This window comes from Panthera pardus, unplaced genomic scaffold (assembly GCF_024362965.1).
Source record: "Panthera pardus isolate Hobbes unplaced genomic scaffold, ASM2436296v1 HiC_scaffold_15, whole genome shotgun sequence".
Lineage (NCBI taxonomy): Eukaryota > Metazoa > Chordata > Mammalia > Carnivora > Felidae > Panthera > Panthera pardus.
In genome coordinates, this window is record NW_026526710.1 from 1,859,373 (window position 1) to 1,886,474 (window position 27,102).

Below are 27,102 nucleotides of genomic sequence, written 5' to 3' on the forward strand. Positions count from 1 at the left end.
GTCACACTCTACCTGCCTCAAGTATTTGTCAATGGGCTACAGGTTGTTAGATTTAATTTTATGCATATTTCTTTTGCCATTGTTCTCCACATCAGTGGTTACTCTACAATGTAAATGTACTTAATGCCACTAATCTGTTTACTTACAAATGGTTAAGATGGTAAATTTTGTTATGTGCACTTACCACAATTAAAAATTCTCCTTAAATTTTATGGAAAAAAAGAGAGGATATGGCTCCTAATCTATAGGGGGAATGTTCTGTGTCTTGATTTGGGTGCTTCTTACATGGGCATGTAGACTTTGTGAAGATCCCATTATGATTTCGTACTTTTCTGTATGTTAATTTACTATTATAAGATGATTTTTTCTGATCAATAGCTAGGTAGAGAGCTCACTGTCATTTAAAGGAGAAAATACTTCACCCAAAGGCAGAAGCAGACTTTGAGGAACAAGCTTGTAGTGGGTTGAACAGTGTCCACTCCAAGATTCATGACCATCTAGAATAGTGTCTCTGCATATATAATTAGGGTAAAGATTAAGATGAGATCACACAGGGTTAGGGTGGGTCCTAAATCCAATGACAAGTGTCCTTATAAGAGACAGAAAAGGACATACAGAGACACAGGAGAAAGCCATGTGATGATGGAGGCAGAGGCTGGAGTGAGATGGCCACAAACCAAGGACATCTGGAGCCACCAGAAGCCAGAAGAGACAAGGAAGGATTTTCCCTTAGAGCCTTTGGAGGGAGCACGGCCCTGCTGATGCCTTGATTTTAGACTTTTGGCCTCCAGAACTGTGAGAGAATAAATTCCTGGTTGTTGTTGTTTAATGTTTATTTATTTTTGAGAGACAGCGTGTGAGCAGCGTAGGGGCAGAGAGAGGGAGACACAGAATCTGAAGCAGACTCCAGACTCTGGGCTGTCAGCACAGAGCCCGACATGGGGCTCAAATTCACAACCACGAGATCATGCCCTGAGTCCAAGTCAGACGCTTAACCAACTGAACCACCCAGGCACCCCTTCCTGGGTTTAAGTAGGTGCCTAGCCCAACATAAAGCTGAAACTCACAACCCCGAGATCAAGAGTCGCAGGCTCTAGGACTGAATCGGCCAGGTGCCCCAAATTCCTGTCATTTTAAGACTCTCAGTTAATGGTAATTTGTTACAGCAGCCCTGGAAAGCAAGAGACATTGGGGGCAAACTGGGGAGAAACGGAGTTTTTTTTACCTCGCCTTTCAAGAGACCTCACAAAGGAGGCGAACATTAGAAAACTTGGCAAGAGGATGGCTTGGTTTCTGGCTTTCATCCTTCAGGGTCTTTTTTCTTTCACTCCAAAGATCTCCTCATCTTCCTTAGGACCCTCATCACTTACATTTTTTCATCCTGTCAATTTTGCTTTTCCTCCTCCAAGCCCAGAAAATGAAAATATAGAAAAATCCTCACCAGCAATCCAGATTAAACCAAAAGCATGTAACTTCCTGAGAAAAGGTGACCCACTAATCCATTACTATGCAGAATTCTTACTTCCATATAGCACATTTATGAACAATTGAACTAAATGTTGAAGAATATGCTTAAGACTCTTCAATTTAATTTTATTGTATTTTAAAAATATTTATTTAAGGGGCGCCTGGGTGGCTCAGTCGGCTAAGTGTCTGGCTCTTGGTTTTGGCTCAGGTCACCATCTCATGGCTTTGTGGGTTTGAGCCCCCATTTGGGCTCTGTGCTGACAGTGCAGAGCCTGGTTGGGATTCTCTCTCCCAAGCTCTCTGCCCCGCCCTCACTCACTCCCTCTCTCAAAATAAACTTAAAAAAAAAAAAAAAAGTGTGTATATATATATATATATATATATATATATATATATATATATACACGAATGGGAGCCTGGATGGCTCAATTAAGCATCTGACCTTGGGTCAGGTTATGATCTCACAGTTCATGGGTTCAAGCCCTGCATCCAGTTCTCTGTTGACAGTTCAGAGCCTGGAGCCTGCTTTGGATTCTGTGTCTCCCTCTCTCTCTGTCCCTCCCCTGCTTGTACTTTCTCTCTGTCTGTCTCTCTCTCTCTCCAAAATAAACATTAAAAAATTTTTTTAATTAATTAAAAAAAAAAGCTATACTAGTTACCAAGGAAAGTCAGTTGAGAGACCACATTCTTGAGACCAACGACTGTTGGAAGAATTCAAAAAGAATTGCTCTTGAAATTTTTTCCATTTAGAAAACATTCAGCTTCGGCTGGTCTAGAAACACATCTCTTATTTTATGGTTATTTTCAAATATGTAGAGTGCCAGAAAATACCACCACCACCACCTCGTCCTTCTCTAATCTTTTGTAGAGTTTATGGTAAGACTTAGCTGTTTTGAGTTCACATTTAGACTCGTTTCAAGGGATCCAATGTATTAACATAAACACTGCAAACAGGTTTCAAATCTGAGCCCCAGCAAACACAGTAGAAGGAAGACTGAATATTCTACATTTTGTCAGTCCAGGTTTTCTATCAAGAAGGCAGTGGAAGGAAAGCAATCCACTAATAAAATTCTATACTCCAAGTTGTCAAAGTAATGAAAAGCCACCTCATTCAAGGCAGGAGATGGTGAAAGAATGGGCATGAGTCATGAGAATTAAATACAGTAGGGCCTTTACTCAGTTGTTGCTAACTTCCCCCTTTGTAATGAGGTGCTGTCATGTGTTCACATGATCATGACACATTCAAAGAAGGAATTTTACCCTGAAAATGGGTAGCTAAGGCTAATTTGTTTCACATATATTTAAAAAATTTTTGTGTTTATTTTGACAGAGTGCGAGCGGGGGAGGGACAGAGAATCCCAAGTAGGCTCTACACTGTCAGCACAGAGCCCAATGTGGGGCTCAAACTCATGAACCATGAGATCATGACCTGAGCTGAAATCAAGAGTTGGATGCTTAACCAACTGAGTCACCCAGGTGCCCCCCTATATATATATATATATATATATATATATATATATATATATATATATATATACATATATATACATATACATATATATATACATATATGTATGTATAAAATTTTATATATATATATACATATAAAATTTTTTAAAGAGCCTATTACATGAGATGCTGTTCTAGGGTTTGGGGACAACATGAGTAGTGAGACAATCCATAAACACGCCACGACAGCTTTGGATTGTATTGAGAAGGCGCTTGCAATAGCTAGTGACTGAGGTGGGGGTCAGCGGGGAGGCCACTTTAGTCGGGCTGTCGGGGAAGGCTGGTGAAAAGAGAAAGTGGTAGGTACGGAGGCTGGAAAGGTGGATGGGGACTAAATCACGTAGGACCTTGTAAGCCACCATATGGATGGGCAGGTAGCATGGAGTTGTAACTGAAATCCAGCTTTAAATCCAGTGCTTCTTACAAATGTGACTGTCTCCGGGGACTGCCTTTTTGCAGCGGATCTACCAAAAGGAGAGCCCTTTATAACCCGTTCTCCCAGAATGCATTGTTTCCAATTTGAACAAAGATGCCTGTGTGCCTCAGTTGGCAACTTGGGTCTTGTGCTAAAGTGACACTGGAAGCCAGTGAAAAGTGTGAGGCAGGGCAAAGTCAAGATCTGGCTTGTTTTAGGGATAAACAGTATGGAGAACGGCTGTATGGAGACAAGAGTGGAAAACAATCAAGGCTAATGAAAATATAATAAATGTAACAAGGATCCTGGCTAACTGTATATTTGAACTTCAAATAAACTTAAAAAAATAAATTTAAATATATTTATGTCTGAAAGAATTCCTTCTCTGGTATACCTAAAGCTAACCCTTTGCACGTCAGGACTTTATTCTGAACAACGAAACCAGTGTTGAGATTGGCAAAGAACCCTTCAGCTCAGTGTGAATCCCTCAGGCATGCAGAGTTGCTTCCCATTTGTTACCTTCTGGTGCCACCACTTGAGCCCTTCCGTTCCTTGCACATTTATGCTCAAGGCCATTCCAGGTTCCGCTTTCAGATGCAGCCAGAGGGTTTTCTTAAGGTTCAATTACATGAATATCAAAGAAATACAGATGTAAGTAGTGAGATATTATTTTCACCTATCATATTAGCCAAAAGTTTTTAAAGTCAGATTGGTCCATGTTGGGAAGCAGTAAAGCAGACATGCCTCTTGCTGGTAGGGACAGGAGTTTGTGAAAAAGATCTTTTGAGGGGAGGTGGGTGGGGGGTGGGCTAAATAGGTGAAGGGTATTAAGGAGGGCACTTGTTGGGATGAGCACTGGGTGTTATATGTAAGTGATGAATCACTAAATTCTACTCCTGAAACCAATACTACACCATATGTTAACTGAGTTGAATTTAAATAAAATCTTGGAAAGAAAACAAAAACTTTTGAAACGCATGCAGGTTGGCAACGTACATTTAGAGCTTTTAAGATCTTCTTCATTCCCTTTGATGTGGTCAATCTGTTCCTGGGAATGTATCTTAAGGAAATAACTCCAAATATGGAAGAAGTTTTATGAAAAATACCGGTGTGGTCTAAATGTCCAGAATAGAGTAAGTAGGGGCCCATTTACACCTCCTTAGGAGGTTTTACAAATAAGGGAACTAAGGCTTTGAGAAGTTCTATAACTTGTCCAGTATCACACAGCTAGTATGTGACAGAGCCAGGATTCAAATCTAGACTATTTTTACCCCCAAACCCAAGTTTTTAATCTATGATACCTTGACTATAATGTATAGAAAAATTTTTTTTCTTTTCATTAAAAAATTTTTAATGTTTATTTTTGAGAAAGAGAGAGAGAGTGAGCAAGCAGGGGAGGGACAGAGAGAGAGGGAGACACAGAATCCAAAACAGGCTCAGAGGTGTCAGCACAGAGCCCAACATGGGGCTCAAACCCACGACTGGTCATGATTTCATACCTGAGTCGAAGTCGGATGCTTAACCGACTGAGCAACCCAGGCGCCCCAGAAATAAGGTTGTTCTCAACTGGAAAAACAAAGGCAAACTCCTTCTGATTTATGAAATTCAATTTATACACACAAATAGAAAAAGACTACAGAGGCAGACTAAGAGTTGTGATGACCTTTTCTGCACGCTGGGTGGCGGCTGCTGGCTTTCAGCTCCACACTGCCCCCGCAGGCCAGCCTCTGTACTGCCGGCGCTGACAGCCTACAGCCGGCTTTCCCAGACACCTGGCCAGATGGGTTCCGGTTTGGTTCTGTCATTCTTGGCGCTGGCAGGAGAATTAGAAGGTTGGACAAAGAAAAAAGAGTTGTTTCTTTCCTCTTTCGGTGGTAGCCTGGAAGCGGCAGCCATCGCTGAGGGTGACCGAGGGCCACTGGAGGCCGCGGTGGTGAAGTGGGAGGCGCAGCAGCCACCTCCTTGCGTCAGCTGACAGCCCTTTCCCCTTCCGCCTCTCCAGCGGCCCCTCGCTCTCCCCTTTCCTTTTCAGTCCTTCTAACACCTTTGTAACCAATTCCTGCCGACCCATCCTTCTCTGCCTGAAATACCTAGAGTGGTTTCTGTTTTTCCGGCTGGCCTGATACACTCTGCGGCAAAACTTAGATACATATTTAACTAGAATTCATTAGAAAGAGTGGCATTATTCTTATTCTTATTTGTATATGAAGAAATAGGATATAAGTAGTTGTTTGTCTTGTGGCCGGAGCAAAATACTTGTGCATTTAGTTTCCTTCCTGTGGGGTGCAAAAGACTGATGGTCTCTATACGTTATACAAGTAACTGGTAAAGAAGATTGATTAACTCAAGACATGAGTTCTTTACAAGATAATAATCAAACTACTACGAAGCGCCTCAGTTGTTATTTGTTGGTCAACATTTGACAAGTTATAACACATTGACGGCACAACTTTAAAACCCTAATAAATATGATTAGTTAATAGTAGACTCCAAAGTCCCCTTTGTTCTTCTTAAAAGAGGTTGATCTGCTATGATCCACTAAGAAACATCTAAATGGGAAGAAACACAGAAGCATTTTTATTAATGCCATTTAGTTTTTTCAATAGAAAACAGATAAACTATAAAATTTAAGACTTAACTGTATTGCTAAACACCTACACATAAAGTTATTTGGCATTTAGACAGCTGGACTAGAAAAAAAGATATATTTTAAGGGCCAAAGATTTGCCTCCTAAATCAATAATCTCCCTTTTAAAAAAAGGTAACCTAGGGGCACCCGGGTGACTGAGTTGGTTAAGCGTCTGACTTTGGCTCAGGTCACGATCTTACAGTTTGTGAGTTTAAGCCCTGCGTTGGACTCTGGGCTGAGAGCTCACAGTCTGGAGCCTGCTTCAGATTCTGTGTCTCCCTCTCTCTCTCTGCACCACCCCCCCCAAAATAAATAAACATTAAAAAACTTTTTTTTGAAAAAAAGAAAAAAAATTTAAAAAGGTAACCTATGCCATTGATCACAACAGACTGGAAGTGACCAAGGGAAGTTATTAATGAAAGTTAACAAAACGCAGGCTTATTCTAACATGCCTGATCTGGAACAAAGGAGGGGAAAAAACCCACAATTACTTAAACATGATTAAAAAATTTTAGGGGCACCTGGCTGGTTCAGTCGGTGGAGCATGTGACTCTTGGTCTCAGGGTTGTGAGTTCAAGCCCTACTCTGGGTATGGAGATTACTCAAAAATAAAATATTTAGGGGCACCTGGGTGGCTCAGTCAGTTGAACGTCCAACTCAGGTCATTATTCCAGGGTTGTAGGATCAAGCCCCACATCTGGCTCTGTGCCGAGCATGGAGTCTGCTTGGGATTCTCTCTCTCTCCTTTGCCCCCACTCGTGCTCTCTCTCTCTCTCTCAAAAAAAAAAAAAAAAAAGTAAAAAATTTTATCATATATATATATGTGTATATATATATATATATATATAAAATTATTTTTTTTAAACGTTTATTTATTTTTGAAAGAGAGACAGAGCTGGAGCAGGGGAGGGGCAGAGAGAGGGAGGGAGGGAGGGAGACACAGAACCCAAACCAGGCTCCAGGCTCTGAGCTGTCAGCACAGAGCCCAATGCAGGGCTCTAACCCACGAACTGTGAGATCATGACCTGAGCCAAAGTCAGACGCTCAACCGACTGAGCCACCCAGGAGCCCCTTTCTTATATTTAAGTTCAGAATAGGAGTAAGAGTGATTTACATGCATATTTTATATATGAAAACATTTGGAAGGACGTATACTAAAATGTTAAACAGTAAACCTATTTCTGGGTAGTGAGATTTCAAGAGATTAAGGTTTTTTGTGTTTGTTTTTTGGCTCTTGCAAATTTGTTTTTTCTATGGTGAAAATACGTATGTCTTTGGTAATTAAAAATGAGAATTAAAGAAATTAATGCCCAAGGATAAAATTAATCAGTACTTTTTGAAATTTAGTTTTTCACTTGCTTTGATATGAAAAATAAGACTTTATGAGAAATCATAATGCTGGAAAGCACCCAGGAGACCACGCAGTCCAGATGTGAAAATAAAGCCTGCACAGGTAGACCATGAAGTCCAGGTGTGAAAACTAAAGCCTGCACAGGGTCAGTGAATGGCTGGAGACCACACTGCTGCAGAGAGTAGAACCAGGGCCTCTTGATTTCTGGGCTAAGAGCCCCTCAAACAAAAAGCAAAATATAAAAATATACATAGTTAACACATAAAAATACATTTACCTCCAGGACACAAGAACAAGTTGGGTCAATATCAAGACCCTAGAGATATAAATGGTGTCACGTCAGAACCTGAGTAACGGTGGGCCAGCTTTACCTTCAGAATTTCACAGGGAGCGGCGTCTGGTGGTACAGGCTTCCCACAATGCTTTGAATATTCAGTTATAAACACTGAAGCTTCATCTAAACTATGGAATCAGAAAGAAAAAGAGCATCAGGAGGAAATCCTCGGGCATGATAAATATGTTTGCTATCTTGACTGTGGCGATGGCTTCACGGGTACATGTATGTCCAAATTTATCAAATTGCATACTTGAATTATGTGTAGCCTATATATGTGTGTGTAGCTATGGTTGGATCACAAGTGGTAAGCAAACAGAAAGAAATCCATGGCTTGGTAATGAGAGAGAGATATGTCCCAAGTGGCCAGCACAGTTAGACTAAATGTAGGGACCAGGAAAGACTTCTATCCTGACAGGGTTTCCCTTCCTTAGTGTCAGCCATTTCTCTCTTCTCCTTTTCGCGTTCCAAATCCATTCCCAATCCTATCCCAGAAAGCTTATTTCCAAACTTCTGGCTGCCAGAAAATTAGACAATCAAGCTTAGCAAAAATTAGGTCACATAAAAGCCAGTAATTCTCTGAGAAAATGTCTAAGGAATAAAGTTGTAACTCAAGTTTTAGAGCAGGACTGTGAGATACCTATTTTGGGGGTTTGGAAAGTTTCTTGATTGTCTGATTCCAAGTTCATGTTCTAAGGGACTCAGTTACAAGACAACTAACCTCTGGGTATATGTGGTAATGCTATAGCTTAATATTCAGAGCCTTTCATTACAACCAAATAGTTGTACAATTATTTGATATTTTCCTCCAAAATAAAGATAAATTTTAAGGAAACTCTACAGTAAGTTGTTTTTGTTTGTTTGTTAATTAACTTACCTTAACTCATTTGCCAAATAGTTTACCAGCTCAGTGATGTTGTTGGAATTCATCATATGCAATTTCAACACTTGAAAGTATTTTGTCTTTGCCAAAATCCCAAACTCCTTCTTACTTATGATATTATTCAGAATCAGGTTTCTAATCTATAGAATGATAGGTATCATTAAATTAAAAATGTGTGCAATTCCAAGTTCTTACTCAGTACCCCCAAATTCCTTACTATCAGAAGTTAAATTAGCACTGTGTTGTGACTAAGTCTCTTTTTTTAAGGGGGTGGGGAAGGGGATCTGTTTTGGCCCATTTCAGTAACAGATTAAATCAATAAGAAGTAATTGCTCTGAAGCACTTTGGGACTCTTTAGGAGGAAGATCTGCTTACAACAACAAGCATTTAAGGCTACAGATTTTTCAGTGAGCACAGCAGCAAATAAGACAGATGAGGTCTCTAAAAAAAAATAAAAAATAAAAAAATAAATAAATTAAAAAAAAGACAGATGAGGTCTCTACTTTTAAAAATTTATTAAGGTTTTAATAAAGGCAAAATAATTTTATATATTACCAAATAGGCAGAGAGAGTAGTATTCAGCCTACTTTTGATTTAGGGAAAATTGTTACCTTCTAATATAAAATTTTTCATGGCAAAAAGGAGATGAAATTGCCTCTTACTTGATGTGAAAATCCTGCCAATTGGCCAGTATTCATATGCTCTTCTAATTGCTGTAAAATGATCTGAGGATTGCACGAGCCCAGAAAATTCTAGAGGAAAAAAAATCAAACACAGTGGAAAAGTATTATTACTAATTTCTGTCAAATCTAAAAGGTTTTCATTTTTAAATTTGGAATATCTTTAACCATTTCTATTATAGGAAAAAAACACAACTCTATCATATAACAAAAAGTTAAATAAGGAAAAAGACATTTTACAAATACCTATTGTGACAACAAGGGCTGTTTAACAAGCATTTTGTCATTCTAAGTGCTGAAAGGACTCTATTTAAATACTAAAATTTTGAAAAGCATTAATGGATGAGTTTATGAATAGTCAAAAAATCCCCAAAGTCCAAGGCAAGCACAGATGGCTGTGAGAAAATGGAGTGAACAGACCAAATGACGGATAAAAAATACGCATGTTCATTTATATAGATCTCTATCTACTGGCTAAACTAACTTTGGGGAAATACTGCAAAACATTCCCAAGTGCTTTGTTCTATTTGTTCTGTATTGTAAAGGGAATGAGTTCGTTTTAAAAGTTCTGTCCTCAGAATGTTCATGGGTCCGTCCCTTTGTCAGACACCCACACACAAACCTGACAATTCCCTCTCTTATCTCCCACATCCAATCACTAAGTGAAGCTGCTCTATTTGGCTCATTCTCACTGCCACCACCCCACTTACAGCACATATCCCCTCGAGCCTTCCCTGCCCATTCACAGGCTGGTCCAGGCAAGTGCAACAGCCTCCCACACTTCGGCTCCTGCCTCCTCTCTCCCCCACCAAGCCCAAGGATTGTTCCCTCCAAAACGGTGCCTGAACATTTTACTTTACTCTTCCAGGAAACCTGACAGTTCCCCACTGATAAAGAACAAGGTCCAAACCCCTCTTAAGGCATCCCTTGGATGGACCTTGATCTATCTATCTTTTAGGCTCACCTCCTGCTAAACCTGCATACAAACCTCCCACACCCCTCAGGCTGATGAACTCCTGCTTTGCAAGTCTGGTAAAAAGAAAACACCACCCCTTTTGTGGGGGCACAAGCAGTGGGAGATTTTCTGTTTCTCTGGCAGGCCCAGAGGAATAATTTGCGAGATACCTTAATTTGCTGATGTCTTTTTTCCGAGTGAGGCATGAGCATCAGACAGGCTAGTGCAAAAGCCGGAAGCTCTAACTGGACATACTGCCTGGCAACCGCAATCATGTCGAGATCATCTGAAACTGGGCATCTTCAAGAGAGCACATGAATTTATTAGTAATTTGTCAGATTCACGATATTATGTTGAGTCTTCCAGCTTTCCACAACTGTTACCTGATTGTGCTTTCAATGATTTTAAACATTACAGTGCCAGTGCATCACATTCACTTAGTAATGAGTAACTGGAGTCTTCTTCGTGGAACAAAATATCCCACCCACTGGAACACAGAGCACTGACTGCCGCTATGATCATGTCTGAGGCCCACACATGCTTAAAGACATTCTCAGAAGACTCAAAATCTGTGAGACAACACTTCATGATTTCAGGTAGTGATAAAAATACTCCTTATGTACATTAAAACTAATTTTAGGGAATGCTTATTGAGTATCAGTTTACGAGTTGCACTGCATGTGGAAAGCAGACATTGTGAAAATAAGAGAGATATTTTATTTTAAAAACAAGTGGTATGTTTAACTTCTCAAGAAAAATGAGTTACTCATTTAAAGAGGTTTATTAAAAAGAAATTTCATAAACAACACATATGATTTTGAGGGGGTAGGAAAACAATTATTTTACTTACTCTAGAATAGCGATGAGACTCTCTCGACAATCTGATAACTGACTGGGGCTCAGAGGACAAGATGCTGAAAAGAAACAATAATGTGTACGTACACACACACACACACACACACACACACACACACACAGAGCTATAAAACGCTACTGTCAATGTTTCAGGGGAGAGAAAAATACCTGAAAGTAGGGGTATCTGAACCACACGCTGCCAAGCTTTGCTGAAGTAGGGAACCTGGGGAAACAAGCATGTTACAGGATTTGAGCCACAGTCTCTCGGTTTTGCGGTCACAGAATTATATACTTAGAGCATATGTTCTGGATCCTAAGACCAAAAACGTAAATTGGTATCTCCTCATTCAAGATGGTTAGATTTTAGGATAATATTCTTTCCTTCTCTCTCTTTTTTAAAGTAAACTCTGTACCCAGTGTGGGGATCAAACTTGATCTCATGATCCTGAGATCAAGAGTCACATGCTCTACTGATTCAGCCAGCCAGGGGTCCTTGGATAATTCTCTTCATAAGTGTATAGTTCAGGATCTTATTACACAATCTTGGCTGATTCGTTATGGTTTTGTGTGGGGAAAAAAGTGTCAGAAAACAAAACACTGTTGTGTGCCACAAGCTGTGTGAGAGCCACAGGAAAGGGGCAACCAGACAAGAGAAAGGATTTCAGAAAGGAATAAGGCAACAACATACGTTTCCACTCATAGGAGAGGGGTTAAATGACTCAGGATATATTTTACTTCACATTATGGAGAATAATTAAGAGTTCAAAGTCATGGGGCACCTGAGTGGCTCAGTTGGTTAAGCGTCCACCTTTGGCTCAGGTCATGATCTTGCAGTTCATGGGCCCTGTCTCAGGCTCTGTGTTGACAGCTCAGAGCCTGGAGCCTACTTTGGATTCTGTGTCTCCCTCTCTCTCTGCCACTCCTCTGCTCGCATTCTCTCTCTCTCTCTCTCTCTCAAAAATAAACAAACACATACAAAAAAAGAGTTTAAAGTCATGAGATACCAAAAAGACTAAATGTAGAGGTTTCATAAGATCCAACAATTCCACTCCTAAGCATACATTTGAGAGAAAAACACACATCCACATAAAAACTTGTACACAAATGTTCACGGGGCACCATTATTCATAATAACCCAAATACCCTTCAACTGATGAACAGACAAATAAAATGCAGGTGTGTCCACACAGTGCACATGAGTCAGCAGTAAAAAGGAATGAGGCCCTGACACCCACTCCCATGCAGATGAACCGAAAACATGACACCGAATAAAAGAACAGAAGGCCACGTGGTGCAGGATTCTGTTGATATGACATGTCCAGCACAGATACTTCCAGGGGTGGGAGAGGGAAGAACAGTGAGTGACTGTTAATGGATATGGGGCATACTTTCGGGGTGAAGAAAATATTCTAGAATTAGATAGTGGTGATGGTTGCATAACATTGTGAATATACTAAAAACCACTTAATTATACACTTTATTCACTTTTTTGGGAAAGGTTTTTTTTGTTTTGTTTTGTTTTTTTAAGTAATCTCTACCCCGAACGTGGGGCTCGAACTCACAACCCTGAGATCAAGAGTCACATGGTCTTCTGACTGAGCCAGCCAGGGTCCCCTTAGCTGTACACTTTAAAAGGGTACATTTTAGGGGCCCCTGGGTGGCTCAGCTGATTAAGCATTTGACTCTTGATTTCTGTTCAGGTCATGACCTCAGTTCGTGGGATCGAGCCCTGTATCAGGCTCTGTGCTGACAGCATGGAGACTCTTGAGATTCTCTCTTTCCCCCTCTCTCTGCCCTTACCCTGCTTATGCTCACACACTTGTTCTCTCTCAAAATAAATATTAAAAAACAAATAAAAGGGTAAGTTTTACATGGGAATTACATCTCAATTGAGAAAATAAAGGTAGGGGGGCACCTGGGTGGCTCAGTTGGTTGAGCTTCTGACTTCAGCTCAGGTCATGATCTCACGGTTCATGAGTTCGATCCCCCATCGGGCTCACTGCTCTCAGCCTGTCAGTGCACAGGCTGCTTCAGATCCTCTCTCCCTTTCTTTCTGCCCCTCCCCACCTTGTGCTCTCCCCAAAATAAGTAAATAATAATTTTAAAAAATTTAAAAAAAAAAGAAAGGTGGGTCTCTGAGCTCTATGGAACTATCTCCAAAACACCAATGTTATGTGGAAAAAACACTTTATCTAGAATGTGATTGCATGTACATGTACAAAAATATATATATATATCCCTCCCCCCACACTTATATGCTACTAGGAAAGTTCTAGAAGAAAACATAAGAAACTAGAAACAGTAGTTACTTCTGGGGAGATAATTTTGAAGGGAAATGGTAGAGGAGAATTTTCAAGTTTTACTCAGCATGTTTCAATGTTGTTCTAATTTATTAAGCTACGAATAGATGATATATTTCTACATTACATATTATAACAATTATGTGGTATACAACTTGTGAAATTTAGAAAAGATGACTAAGTCATTGTGTCTGATTTAAAGATCTTCTAAGTTCAAGAGGGGCAGGAATATATGCTTAAAACAAATTATACCATGGCAGGTGTTACAGCAGAACCAGTGTTTTGAGAGCATAAATGAAGATGCAGCTCAGGAAGCCTGGAGAACACGGGCAAGTGATGTCCTCAAGTGACCTCTGAACTAAATATTCTGGGTCCCAGCACCATTTTGTTTTTTAAATGTCTATGTATTTGTGGGGGAGGGGGAGGCAGCAGAAGGGCAGAGAGAGAGAGAGAGAGAGAGAGAGAGAGAGAGAGAGAGAATCCCAAGCAGGCTCTGTCAGTGCAGAGACTGATGAGGGGCTCGAACTCACGAACCACATGATCATGACCTGAGCTGAAATCAAGAGTCAGATGTTTAAGCAACTGAGCCACACAGCGCCCCCTGGCACCATTTTAACAGGACATCAGGTCTGTTCTTTTTTTAAATTTTTTTAATGTTTATTTATTTTTGAGAGAGACAGGAAGAAAGAGAGAGAGAAAGAGCGAGAGAGAGAGAGAGAGCATGAGAGGCGGAGGGGCAGAGAGAGAAAGAGACACAGAATCTGAAGCAGGCTCCAGGCTCTGAGCTGTCAGCACAGAACCTGACGTGGGGCTCGAACTCACAGAGTGCAGATCATGAGCTGAAGTGAGAGGCTTAACTGATTGAGCCACCCAGGCGCCCCAGGTCCATTCTTTTAAACATTTTTTCTTTTTTAAGTTTATTTATTTTGAGAGAGAGACACATGCAGAGAGAGCATGTGAGCAGGGGAGGGAGGGAGGGAGGGAGGGAGAAGGAGAGAGCGAGAGTGAGAGTGAGAGTGAGAGTGAGAGAGAGAGAGAGTGAGAGTGAGAGAGAGAATATATATCCCAAGCAGGCTCTGCACTGTGAATGCACAGCCCAGACATCAGGTCCATTCTTCACTTGAGCCGGTGACGTCACCCAGTGCACCCAGCAGCCACAGGCCGTCAAGTATAAAGATTAAGTTCTACAAAATTTATTTTAGAAAACTACATACCTGCCATAACGAATGGATACTAGAAATGGCGGTTAAAACTTTCCTTAGATAAGGGATCTGTGGAAACAATAAAATACAGTTCTGAATATCACTAAAATGGAAAGCTTCAACATGAAATATCAGATTCTTAAATTTTCAAAAGAGGTATCAGTAAAATGTATCCACCACGAGAACCAAAGAAATTCACTTCCTAAATCACAAATATCAAAAAAGGGCAGGGAAGCTTCCATTTCTTTCCAGCGAAATTTATGTCAGTTTTGAGTTAGCACTTCCTCTGGCCTAACACCAAGTTAAGTTTGGCACGAACCCAACAAGTCAATGTTTGCAGCATACATCTGTTCGATAACAAGCATCAGTGCAGAATGCTTAAGAGATGCTATGAGAAAGCTTTAACACACTGCAGTCTAGGGCACTGAGTCTCACCATATTGAAGCCAAGAAGCTTCTGCAAGAGTCCATTCCAAAGCTGCAGGTCATAGATTTTGTACTCCAAACAAAGTTCAGTCACCAATCTTACTGCCTAAAGCAGAAGAGACATTAAAAAAAAAATCATTCTGCTTCAAAAACAAACAACAAAAACCCATACTGCTTCAAGATACCAGGAAATCAAAACAACTTTGGAAAAGGTAGGGTGGCCACACACAAAACGTTTATAATCTAGATGTGTCTATTGCCTAATTTCAGGGAAGCCCTCCCATCTCTCTAATGAAAGTAAAAAAGATTAAGATTATTCTCTTTCTTTCTTGCTGTCATGGATTCAAAGAGCATCTTGGGGCTTCCCTGTCTTTTTTCTATCCAAGATCAGTTTGCCTGTTGGCCTCATAACCCTCACGCCCTAGGCTCCAACTGCCTCGGAGACTAAATTCCCACAGGCAATGAGGAAGGAGAGAAGTGACGTCCCTCCTGACATAGGGACACTCTCTGTCCCTACCCATCAGGATGAGGACACACAGGCCTTGGGAAGGGATTACAAAAGTGTCCTTTTGTGGGTGGAGATTAGGCCCTAGGCTTTAAGGGGCAGAGGTAAGGGGATCCTACAAGTTGCCTGTCACCTGTCAGGATAGGAAAGTAGAAACAGTCTCAGAGCAGCAAATTTGTTCAAGAATGAGAGTTTCTCTGGTTTTAGGCATCTGAGTGAAAACAAAGGTATCTGAGAAGATGGGGACCCCACCCTCAGACAATTCCATGTACATACCATGGATTCATGGCTGTGGTTTTTCCATAGACCCTTAATCATTCCTTCTTTAGGACTGTTGCAAAATAATTCATATGTGATGGGGATATTCAAAGTCTCAAATGATGCCAGAAAAGTTATACATTTCAAATAAGATCTGGAAAACAGAGGCATTTATGGGAATCATTCTTACAGGCCACATTTACATTTAAGATAAAAGCCACCAGAGGGCAATTATTAAGCCTGTTTGTTTTTAAATGTCTATTTTTTAGGCTTCTAAATATATTCACTGAATATAATATTAGAAATAAATCAATATGAGCAAGATCAAGAAAACATTCAGTTCCTAAATGCCTCAAAAAACTAGGGAAACAAGATGTTCTCAGAGGCCTACATCCCCTTTGCCAAAAGGTCAAGGGCACTCAAGGCATAGCATTCTAATGAACTCTTACAAACTAAGGGATTTAAATGTTACATTTCCAAAGAACCCATCTGTTTCCTATTAATACAATTTAAAAATTTCTACTTACTTCACTTCTTGCATGGGTTTTTTGAAGAGAGATTCTATAGTTTCCTTGTCGGCCAAATATAGGAGACACTGAAGAGCTCGAGCTCTGTGGGCAAAAGTTAACTGGCGCACACCCAGCGTCTGTAAAACCAATGCAAGTTTGCAGAGACACATGCATGTTGCAGCTGGGTATATGAGTTTCAACTTAGGTAGCATAAGCATCATGAAAAACAAAAATTAAAGTCAATCTCTACCCTTAGGGAGCCAGTGGTTCTCAAAGCGTGGTCCACGGACCCTTGGTGGACATTCCTCAAACTCTTATAGGTGGGAAAGGGTCAAAGTTACTTTCACAGCATCACAAAGATATTATGTGCCTTTAGGCTGTGTTCATACTTGCACTGGTGGGTGAAAGTGTTGGCACTAGTCACAGGAACACACGGTTGCTGGGGCAGCTGTGGTGTGCATCACAGCCACGCATGCACAGTATTGAAAACCAAAGGTGACTTCCACTTAAGGTTCTCGACAGAGAGGCAAAAATTAATTTTACGAAACCTCACCTCTTGAATATGTTGAGTTCACACTTGAATACATATTAATTAATTAAAATGTATTCATCAATGTGTGTGACCGAATGGGAAGTACACGTAAAGCATACTGCACTCTTACGATTTATGAATAGTTGTGAGCTGAAGTAGCCACTTTAAATGGAACGTCACTTTTACTTGAAACAATGACTATCAGATAAACTAATATGAGGAAGGAAGGAAGGAAGGAAGGAAGGAAGGAAGGAAGGAAGGAAGGAAGAGAAAGAAAGAAAAAGAAAGAAAGAAAGAAAGAAAGAAAGAAAGAAAGAAAGAAAGAAAGAAAGAAAAAGAAAGAAAGAAGAAATAAAGAAAGAAACCCTCCCCTTGCTGTTGAGGGCATATAATCAAGCATCTTAGATTTCCCTCTTTCTTCCTTCTATCCAAGACCTGTTTGCCTCCTGGCCCTTTCTCTCCCGTTTCTGCCTCAGAACATTTCCACGGGCAAAAGCCTGAAGGCCAAAGAAGTAGTGTTGCCTTTAGGGAAAACGGAAAGTTTAGTGCAGCTAACGTTTAGTGGGGAGGGAGGGAGGGAGGCACAAGCGAAGGGTGAAGTAGGTCCTGCAGGGCGTTGAGACCAATTGGTTTGGCCCCTGGTATTAGGAATGTTGTCTAACCAAGGAGTTAATAACTTTAAATGCAGATAACCGTGGGAACTGTCAATTGGTTCAGTTTACCAAACAGGATGTTACAGAAGCTAGCACCTAATAGAGCCTGCAGATACTATAGTCCTGATTACCAAGTAAAATACGCAGTACCTTGAGTTAAGTGTGTAAGTGAGCATTATCGTAACCATCCCCTAATGGTATCAAGCATGGTAAATACGCAGGGAGAAAAGGGTAAGCTGAGACTCTGTGTCCTGGGCTTACAGTTGTCGCTGATGTTGCAAACACGAACAGCATTCTTGAACTGTAATCAATTGGGCGAGACAGAAGGAGATACAGGACTCTGGGGAAAAAATAGTTTAAATTACATTTGGATTTTAATTTAGTGATCGGTTACCCAAACAACAGATCTTTTGCTGTCCATGGAAAAAGTTACCAGACATCCCAAACATGGGCCTGAAGGATTATGGGTCAAGAACATTTTTGCTTTTCCCCCGAATGGATGCTTATGCTTTTCTTGAGTTCCAGGCATAGCTAAAGAAAATAAATACGATAAATGCCAGGCCCCAGTCTTCTCATCTATAAAACAGCCAATCTCTGATAATTTAAATTCTATTTAAGAAATTAATGCAAACTATAGCTACAAAGTACATTGGATCCTACACATGGAAAATTCTATTTTAGTTCACAGGACCTTGTTAAGTGGCACAATTCAACCTCTAGACTCAGGCCTGACTGGCCCCCCTCCAGAGAAGGGCAAGATGGATGGGGTGGGCAGGGTACCAGGCAAAGGAGAGGGTGGAGCTTTCAGTGGGAAATGGCAGGAAGCTACAAAATTAGTATGAAGTATCCCTTTGGGATCTCCTAGGGATTTTTTTTTCTCTCTTTGAATCGTTTCTCTGTAAGGCTTTCCATCGTGGCTGGTTCAGTTAGACACGGCAGGATGAATCTACCTGTTGCTTAGACAAAGGTACCCCTGTGTTTCAAAGACTAAGCAAGGACAAGGTGGGGTCCACAGGAAAAGAGGACATAGAAGGGGTGGTAAGCCACCTCTGCCCAAACCAGGAGAAATTCTTCTCTTGGGTTTGCCTTTTCACATCCTCTCTATCAGATCCAGGGCGGACGCAGGGTGTAAGGCTTCACAAGTGACTTGACCTACTTTTGGTCTAGACGGGGAATGGCAAAAAGCTGGCACGCGTGTCACCACTCCCTCTCCTGTGCCTGTGCCAAGCATCATTAATGGATTACCATATCCTTTTAGATTTGGGCCCAGATATGGTCAGCAAGCCATGACCAATCAGATTTAGCATGTTAGATGAAACGAACGTGCCTTCCTTGGTCTCAGTCTTAGGTTAGAAGGGGAAAGGAATGCTGGTGGCCCATACCTGAACCAGGCCCAGCTCACCTGGGGGACAGAATACATAGGGGTCTGGGGCCAGAGTCCTAGCCTAGCAAATAAGAATACTCCTTTGTTTGAGGTGCGTTCTCTGCTAAAGAACCCTCAACATCAGTAGGGACTCACTGAAGGTTCAGAAATTCTGGATCTTGGTTGTTTATTCCACTGGAGGTAGTTGTACATATTCATGGCCATATATCAATGAAGTGATTCTTCTCAGAGACTCTGACCCAAATTACAGGAAGAAAAGTCTTTTCAAAACCAACCTCTGACAGATTTGTTTTAAGACTCCTACTGGGCAACAAGATACAGACACATCTAAGTAAAGAAAGAGTACCTTCGGAGTGCTTCATCTTCTTGAAGTTCAAATAATTCTGACGGTTTCTTGAAAAAGTGAAAAACAAAGTCAAAAACTAAAAGTCTGTGGACTATAGAAGCTAACACAACCTATTAGGTGAAAAACCCAATACACAGAATTGTTTACATAGAAGACATTAGAGTGTAACCCATTACTTTATGAAAAAACTTTTCCTTTCAAAATTAGTTTCCTCACATTATTCAGTCAACAAATATTTACTGAGCACTTACTATGTGCCAGGCAAAATCCCAGGCTCGTGGATTGCCTGAGTGAATGAAACAGATGTTCCTGTCCTCCTGGCGTTTACAGTCACTGGATAATTTTTAAAAGGAAAGGACTCCATGGATTTTAAATGAGTCCTTGAGTAATTCAGTACAGATTTACTGGGACTTACAAAGCAATGTGCAAGGTGCTATGGACAGTCCCAGTTCCTGGCTTCAGGGTGCTTTTGTCCAGTTCCTCGAATTTATGTACAAGTTAAAACACATCGGTTTCTGAGTCAACCACAGATTCTACGAGGCCTAGATATGCTTCCGTTTCCATTGAAGCACAGTCCTTGCTCTTTGCAAACATTTAATAAATACTTGCTAAATTGGATGCTAAGGGATATAAAAAATAATTTAAAAAAACCTGTCATTTCAGTTATAGTATTTGTTGACACATACATTTTTTTCCAAGCATATCTGCCTAGGTGGATAGAGGAAGGCTCCCTAATTGAGTTCTGCCTGAAAATGCAGAAGTACTGCAGAAAATTGTGTTGGGATTGCTGAATCCCAGCATAAATGTCAGTGATACTACTTCTAACACTATATGCCTCCTGATGTGATACACTGAAAAAAAAACACATTACCTATATGGTATCCTTGCCCAAAACACATAACCTGAATCTAATCATGAGAAACATCACAAGGACACATTTTGCAAACCAACTGGCCGGCCCCCTTTAAAAACATCAATATCCCATCACAGTAAAATAGACTAGAGTAAGAATCATCAATAGATGCTAAATTGGATTATGTGTCGTAGGGAAAGGAGTTTGAGGAGGAACAAGTTATTAAACTGTCTCAAAACACCTCCCCTAATAGTTACAAAAGGAAATACAGTAACTATGTAATATGGACACTGACAACATCTTAACCAGGTTATTTAAACTCACATCACCTATTCTGGTAAACGGACATCACGTGCCTCTAAATGTCATACCCTGAGAAGCACACGATATCACTTAAGTAGGATTCTGGCCCAAAATGCATCATTAGAATCTTATCATGAGGAAATATCAGACAAACACAAATTGAAGGATAGCTTCTAAAATAAATGGTCTGTATTCTCCAAGAATATCAGGGGTGCCTGGGTGGCTCACTGGGTTAAGCGTCTGACTTCAGCTCAGGTCATGATCTCAGTTTGTGGGTTTGAGTCCTGCATCGGGCTCTGTGCTGACAGCTCAGAGCCTGGAGCCTGCTTCAGATTCTGTGTCTCCCCTCCTCTCTGCCTCTCCCCGGCTCTCTGTGTCTCTCTCTCAAAAGTAAATAAACATTAAAAAAAAATTTTTTTTTTTTTAAAGTCAGGTGTCATGAAAGACAAGGAAAAGCTATGAAACTATTCTAGATTAAAAGAGATTAAAGATGGGGCATCTGGGTGGCTCAGTTGTTTGAGCATCTGACTTTGGCTCAGGTCATGATCTCATGGTTTGTGAGTTCCAGCCCCGCGTCGGGCTCTGTGCTAACAGCTCAGAGCCTGGAGCCTGCTTCATATTCTGTGTCTCCCTCTCTCTGCCCCTCCCCCACTCATGCTCTGTCTCACTCTGTCAAAAATACATAAATATCAAAAAAATTTTTTAAATAAATAAATAAATAGATAGATAAAAGAGATTAAAGATATGACAAATACATGCAATGTATAGTCTTAGACTAGACCCTGGTCCAGGGGGAGAAAGTTCCTTAAAAGAGCACTATTGGGACAATTCATTAAATTATAATGTGGACCACAGATTCAAGCCTATGTTTGTACTGTATCAATAGTGTACCAATTTAAAATTATCCAATTTTGATAATTATACTGTGGTTAAGAGAAAAGCCTTGTTCTTAGGATATACAGACTTGTTAAGGGGTGAAAGGGGATGCCACATACCATTAATTCTCAGACGGTCCAGAAAAATACTATAAATATATATATTATAGGGCAAAGCAAATATGGCAAAATGTTAAACATCAACAGAGTTGGGTGAAGGGTGTACAGGAATTCATTCACACTACTGCAACTTTTCCGTATGTTTAAAATTATTTCAAAATAAAATTATCACATGAATTTAAGAAAAATAAAAAGTTAATCACATGAATCTAAGCACAGACCACTTCTTTTATACAAGAGTTCATCTGAAATCTCCAATTAAAAGGTAAAATAGTGGCAAAACAATATTTAAATAGAAAGAAAAAGGAAATAACCTCATGAAGACTCATCTGATAACAGAAGGTATTAAAAGCAGCAAACATTGGGGCGCCTGGGTGGCTCAGTCGGTTAAGCGGCCGACTTCGGCTCAGGTCATGATCTCACAGTCCGTGAGTTCAAGCCCCGCATCGGGCTCTGTGCTTACAGCTCAGAGCCTGGAGCCTGCTTCGGGTTCTGGGTCTCCCTCTCTCTGACCCTCCCCCATTCATGCTCTGTCTCTCTCTATCTCAAAAATAAATAAACGTTGAAAAAAAAAAAAAAAAAAAAAGCAGCAAACATTCCTTGTGTTAAGTCTGAGCTCCTAATCCGAAGGTTCTATCAGTGCAGAGCCAGCAGAAAGGACAAGAGAACCTCTCAGAGGACGGACTGACCTCACCAGGCTTTGTGGACGGGCACAGCCACTTCTCCAACAACATGTCCCAGACTTTCTCCAAATTAATTTCGTTAACTTCAGCAATTTCTTTGGCAGCTGTGTGAATATCTAAGATATTCAAAATAAAGAGTTTAAAAAAAGAAAAACCCAAGTTTTCAGTGCAAGATAACTGGGAATCAAAATGACAGTTCTCCCTGAGCAGAAAGATAAATGGTGCTTTGTCCTCACCGGGATATTCTTTGCTGGAGGAATTCTGAATTCTTTGACTTATGCTAGGATGCTCGTACAGACTGACGATGAGATGTGCAGGCTTTCCTATCACTCTTAGATATTCCGCGGTGTTTAGCTTGTGGGCTATGAGCACAGCTTCAGTGCCTGATCGCCGGTACTGAATATGAAGCTTCTTCAACAAAGCCTCTGCTTTTTCACGCGTTTCATCCTTTAAAAAAAAAAAAAAAATCCCAAGCAGGGATTCCAAGAAAAGGTCACATTCTAAACCTCAGGTGAGGCGAAGAATCCATCTTTATCAATCAAGATCCCTCCCTGCCTTAGTTACATCCTTACATATCTACACAAATTCTCATCTTCTTTATCCATTTTAGGCATCCAACCCTTAAAGACGCCATCAGCAGGGCGGGATAGGTGGGCCAGGGAGCACACTATGTAAATAAAAAGAGAGGAGCCTTCCATTGTACAGTTCAGACTCACCTGACATGGGATATTCTGTAGCCATCTCTCAGCTAAATACAGGCAGAATTTCAAGCTGGACATCTTGAAGGAACCTGAACAGATAAAAAAGAGATTTATAAACAAATCATAATCCTTTTATGATAAATGTATTTTAATCAAATTATCAAGGTTTTTTTTTTTTTTATACAAGAATGCATACTCAGAGAAAAAACATAATTTAAACAGAAGGATCAAAGTAAAAAGTCCAAAGGCTCCTCTTCAGCTTCTATTCCTTCAGAAGTTTCCCCCGTATGTGTGTGTCTGTGTATATACATGCACACATTTTAACCCCAACAGGCTAAGATCATACATGTGCTATTGTCCACTGTTCTGACTTAATATACACCTTGGGTATCTTTCCAAATCAACTATATAGTATTCTATTCTATGCATATGCTCTATTTTTAAAAACAAATTCCTGACAAATGAGCATTTTAAAAAAACAGTTATTTTTTACGGGTGACTGCGTGGCTCAGTTGGTTAAGCATCCAACCTCAGCTCAGGTCATGATCTCACGGTTCGTGGTTTCAAGCCCTACGTTGGGCTTTGTGTTGACAGCTCAGAGCCTAGAGCCTGGAGCCTGCTTCAGATTCTGTGTCTCCCTCTCTCTCTCTCTGCCCCTCCCCTGCTTGTGCTCTGTCTCAAAAATAAATAAATATTAAAAAAATAACTAAAAAGTAGTTATTTTTGACTTCTGTTACAACTAAAAACATGGCAGTAAGTGCCTGTGTTTGTGTGCTTATTTGGTTATGCAAGACATGTAAGGATTCATTACTAGAAGCAGGAGTACCTGTTAGGAAGCAATTTCTATTCCTACAAAACAAGGTAGAGAACACCCACATCCCTGCACCCTGATAAGCTGCAAGGAGCCTTGCTGACTTCACTGGAGCCTTTCAACATTCAGCAAATTTTAATCATTTCATCAATGCACCAAGTGAAGAGAAAGGGCACATAACATTTTTAACTACCATCAATAGTTTTAAATGCCTCTTCTCAAAGATAGGTAAGGAGTAAATTTTTTTATTGCAAGTTCAAAATAAGCTGACAATTTCGAGCCCATTTAGAGGAAGAATCCATACCTTCTGGGATATCCTGGGCAAGACTGATGCCAATAGCTACAGCCCACTCTGGGTTAACTATAGACAATAAGTAGGACTCGATGGTTTGAGTGATCTTAGTTATTTCCTTGTTAATCAGTGTTGAGGATTTAGCTTGTGTTAACTTCAGAAGCTTTGGCTTCAGTTTTTTTTCAAAAACATGTTTGGCTGTAGACACATACAGAGTGTCCAAAGAGAACTTCAAAGAGAGGAAAAGAAAAGTTAAGGCTGGGGGCACCTGGGTGGCTCAGTCGGTTAAACATCGGACTGATTTTGGTTCAGATCAGGATCTCATGGTCGTGAGATCAAGCCCTGCAAAGGGCTCTTTGCTAGGAGTGCAGAGCCTGCTTGGGATTCTCTCCCTCTCTGCCCCTCCCCTGCCCCCAAATAAATTAACATTAAAAAACATACACTTAAAAGAAAAAACTTAAGGTTGATTTACATGCTCACCTTTAATGGTTTTACATGAAAGTAGTACAAAATCCTTCTACAAAGGGTCTGAGTTAACTAGAGGGTATAAAGGTATGTTTGACCAAGTCTCAACCCATTACCTTCATTAATTTACAAATCAGGAGCAGTGTTGGAAAAGATTCTTCACTGAGTTCTGTAGCTAAAAAAGAAACAAGAAGATTATGATTTGCTTAAGAAAACAAATTTGGGCTATTCAGTAAAATTCATAAGAAGTTAAGGAACATACAGAGAATTTTCCAGAAGTTCTGTGCTGTGCCAAAGAATATTAGGTGAAAAGGCAGTCTAGTTTGGGCAGCTGATGGCAAACTTATCACATGCTCCAACATATACTGATATTCTAGGTCCACCGGAGGAGATATTCTTCTGTATGATTTCAAATGTTTCAGAAGACTCAATGCCTATATTAAAATATAAATGTATTTTCTTGTGAGCTTAAACCAATCCTGTTTCTTAACTCTCTAACTTGATCGTATCATAGAATTCCATTCCTGAGACGGTCTTGTTTTCATTAAGAGAACCAAAACCTTTTGTAGTTTTACCTCTAAGATTATCCTTCTAAACCACAATTTATATGATGATTAAAGAAATTATACTCAGAGAAACTAATGGAACCCTGTTATTGATGGGATTTTTCTAAGTGAGTCTGAAAGTTCCCCATAACCTCTTCAAACAGTCTGAGGAAGATCTCAAAAATACTGGATTTCATTTTAAAAAGGTAGGCAGTAGGTCTAAAATTAATCCTCTATACCCTTACATCTCTTTAGGCTTATATCTGATATTTTGGGTGCTTGTATAATTTTTTGAATCAACCCATTTTCTTTTAATGTTTGAATCCATTTTAAAAAGATACAAAAGCTACTATGACCAAAATTCAGAAAAGACTAAGAAGTTACTGAAAGTACTAGAATCGAGTCAGCCCTACCTACTAATATAGAAAGTGGAATCTGACTCTGGGTCCCACATACTACTACTTCTTTTTTGTTGTTGTCAAATCACAGAAATTTTGCTTTAATTCTTCTAAATTAGTCCTTTAGTGACTTCATGATCTTAGACAAATTTAAACTGCCTCAGTAAAGCCAAAATAGGATTAAGATAAACGATAAAATATGAAGAGCATGAGAAGTATTTATTTACAGAAAGCATTAGTGGCAGAGGGGCAGAGAGAGAGGGAGACAGAGAATCCAAAGCAGGCTCTGAGCAGTCAGTGCCAAACCCCATGCTGGGCCTCGAACCCACAAACCGTGAGATCATAACCTGAGCCAAAGTCAAACACTTAACTGGCTGAGCCACCCAGGCACCCTGAGCGTGACAAGTCTTTTTACTTCTGTATCCCTTTGAAAGAACCAGGGGCGCCTGGGTGGCTCAGTCAGTTAAGTGTCTGACTCTTGATTCTGGCTTAGGTCATGATCTCACAGTTTGTGAGATTAAGCCCCGAGGAGGCCTCTCTGCTGACAGTGCAGAGCCTGCTTGGAATTGTCTCTCCCTCTGCCCCTCCCCCACTCACACGCGCTGTGCGCGCACACGCACTCTCTCTCAAAACAAAATATTTTTAAAAAATCTTAAAAAAAAATAAAAATAAAAAAAATAAAGAGGAACCAAACAAAAAATGAAGCTCAAAGGACAGTCCAGAAAGGTCCTATAGGACCACAATTTTGTGAAATGATCCAAAAAGAAGCAAAAATATAATTCTAAAATCTACATTAGTTATACCTGATTGATATTAATGTTGGTTATCTTTTCATCAGCTCTTTCTATAACCTTCAGGACCACTTCAATCATTTCGTAGCTGTAGGGATCCAACTGTATAAAAGTAAAAATATGTCAAAACTTAAGATGGTGCCAGGCCAGGTTTTATTATGGTCATCAGTACAGGTCAAAAATGTAAAATCTCAGTGTGCCATAGTGTTAGATTAGACAATTCTTCTACAAATGAACTGAAATGCTCTTATCTCTAAAATTAGTTGTATCAGGATAAATAAACCTTAAAATGTCTCAGAAGTGATTTTAAAAAGAAAGCTGTTCCTAGGATACTAAAAATCTAGAAAGAATAAATATATCAAGACTTCATAATTTTGTAAGATCTTTAAATGAAAATTCTATGTCTTCCGTTTAAGATGGGAAAAGTACAATAGGAGGAAATGGACATTTTCTTGAAAATTATGTAACTAAAAGTGTGGGCCTCCAAGCAAAAGTTTCTCCAAGTATTCCATTCTGGCTCTAACCACATACTAAAATGCAAAAATTAATTGGGTGGCATCTATATATGTTCATGAAAAGAAAGGAAGTATTCTCTTTGTTCTTTGTTTCTGCCCACACACCATTACTTTTTTTTCATTTCTTAAATGCCAACTCAAGTCACATGAATAACAACACTGAACTAAGTGGGAAGATGATTTCCGTAGTACCTAGAACTTTTGTGAAAGTCTTTATTAATTTTGGCTGAATTTCAGGAAATACTGAAGTATTTCTTGTAATCTTACAATCTTCCTTGCCCTTCAATCCACCTTTACTCCCCCAACAAACTACTCCTTGACTTAAAAGTTTCAATTCTCAGGAAGATGTCCTAAGAAAATAATCAGACTAGAGGCCAAATAGGTATATGTATGTATGGAGATATTCACTGTAGCAATATTTAATAGTAAAATATACAAATAATTTAAGTGTCCATCCCTAAAGGCTTGGTTACAGTATGTTTATCCACACAGTGGAGTAATATGTACCTGTCAAAAATGAGATAGATGTATGTTATTGACACATAATGACAATATGTT

General features: G+C 39.9%; 1 protein-coding gene across 2 annotated transcripts in view; it reads right to left on the minus strand.

Moving 5' to 3' along the window:
* Positions 1 to 4,980: 4,980 nt before the first annotated feature.
* The window catches only part of KNTC1 (kinetochore associated 1), a 74,510-nt gene continuing 52,388 nt past the window's right edge, over positions 4,981 to 27,102 (minus strand). For both annotated transcript variants that reach the window (XM_019467576.2, XM_053901966.1), the window contains 20 exons: positions 26,042 to 26,131; positions 24,558 to 24,729; positions 24,412 to 24,470; positions 23,843 to 24,059; positions 22,743 to 22,816; positions 22,263 to 22,473; positions 22,033 to 22,142; positions 19,193 to 19,239; positions 17,724 to 17,802; positions 16,296 to 16,414; positions 15,787 to 15,922; positions 15,016 to 15,111; positions 14,593 to 14,649; positions 11,247 to 11,301; positions 11,074 to 11,137; positions 10,394 to 10,523; positions 9,251 to 9,340; positions 8,583 to 8,728; positions 7,743 to 7,833; positions 4,981 to 5,940 (listed from right to left, as the gene is read on the minus strand). In XM_019467576.2, coding sequence (XP_019323121.2) covers positions 5,920 to 5,940; positions 7,743 to 7,833; positions 8,583 to 8,728; positions 9,251 to 9,340; positions 10,394 to 10,523; positions 11,074 to 11,137; positions 11,247 to 11,301; positions 14,593 to 14,649; positions 15,016 to 15,111; positions 15,787 to 15,922; positions 16,296 to 16,414; positions 17,724 to 17,802; positions 19,193 to 19,239; positions 22,033 to 22,142; positions 22,263 to 22,473; positions 22,743 to 22,816; positions 23,843 to 24,059; positions 24,412 to 24,470; positions 24,558 to 24,729; positions 26,042 to 26,131 — 2,064 coding nt within the window. In that variant the 3' untranslated portion in view covers positions 4,981 to 5,919. The remainder of the gene's footprint in view (positions 5,941 to 7,742; positions 7,834 to 8,582; positions 8,729 to 9,250; positions 9,341 to 10,393; positions 10,524 to 11,073; positions 11,138 to 11,246; positions 11,302 to 14,592; positions 14,650 to 15,015; positions 15,112 to 15,786; positions 15,923 to 16,295; positions 16,415 to 17,723; positions 17,803 to 19,192; positions 19,240 to 22,032; positions 22,143 to 22,262; positions 22,474 to 22,742; positions 22,817 to 23,842; positions 24,060 to 24,411; positions 24,471 to 24,557; positions 24,730 to 26,041; positions 26,132 to 27,102) is intronic.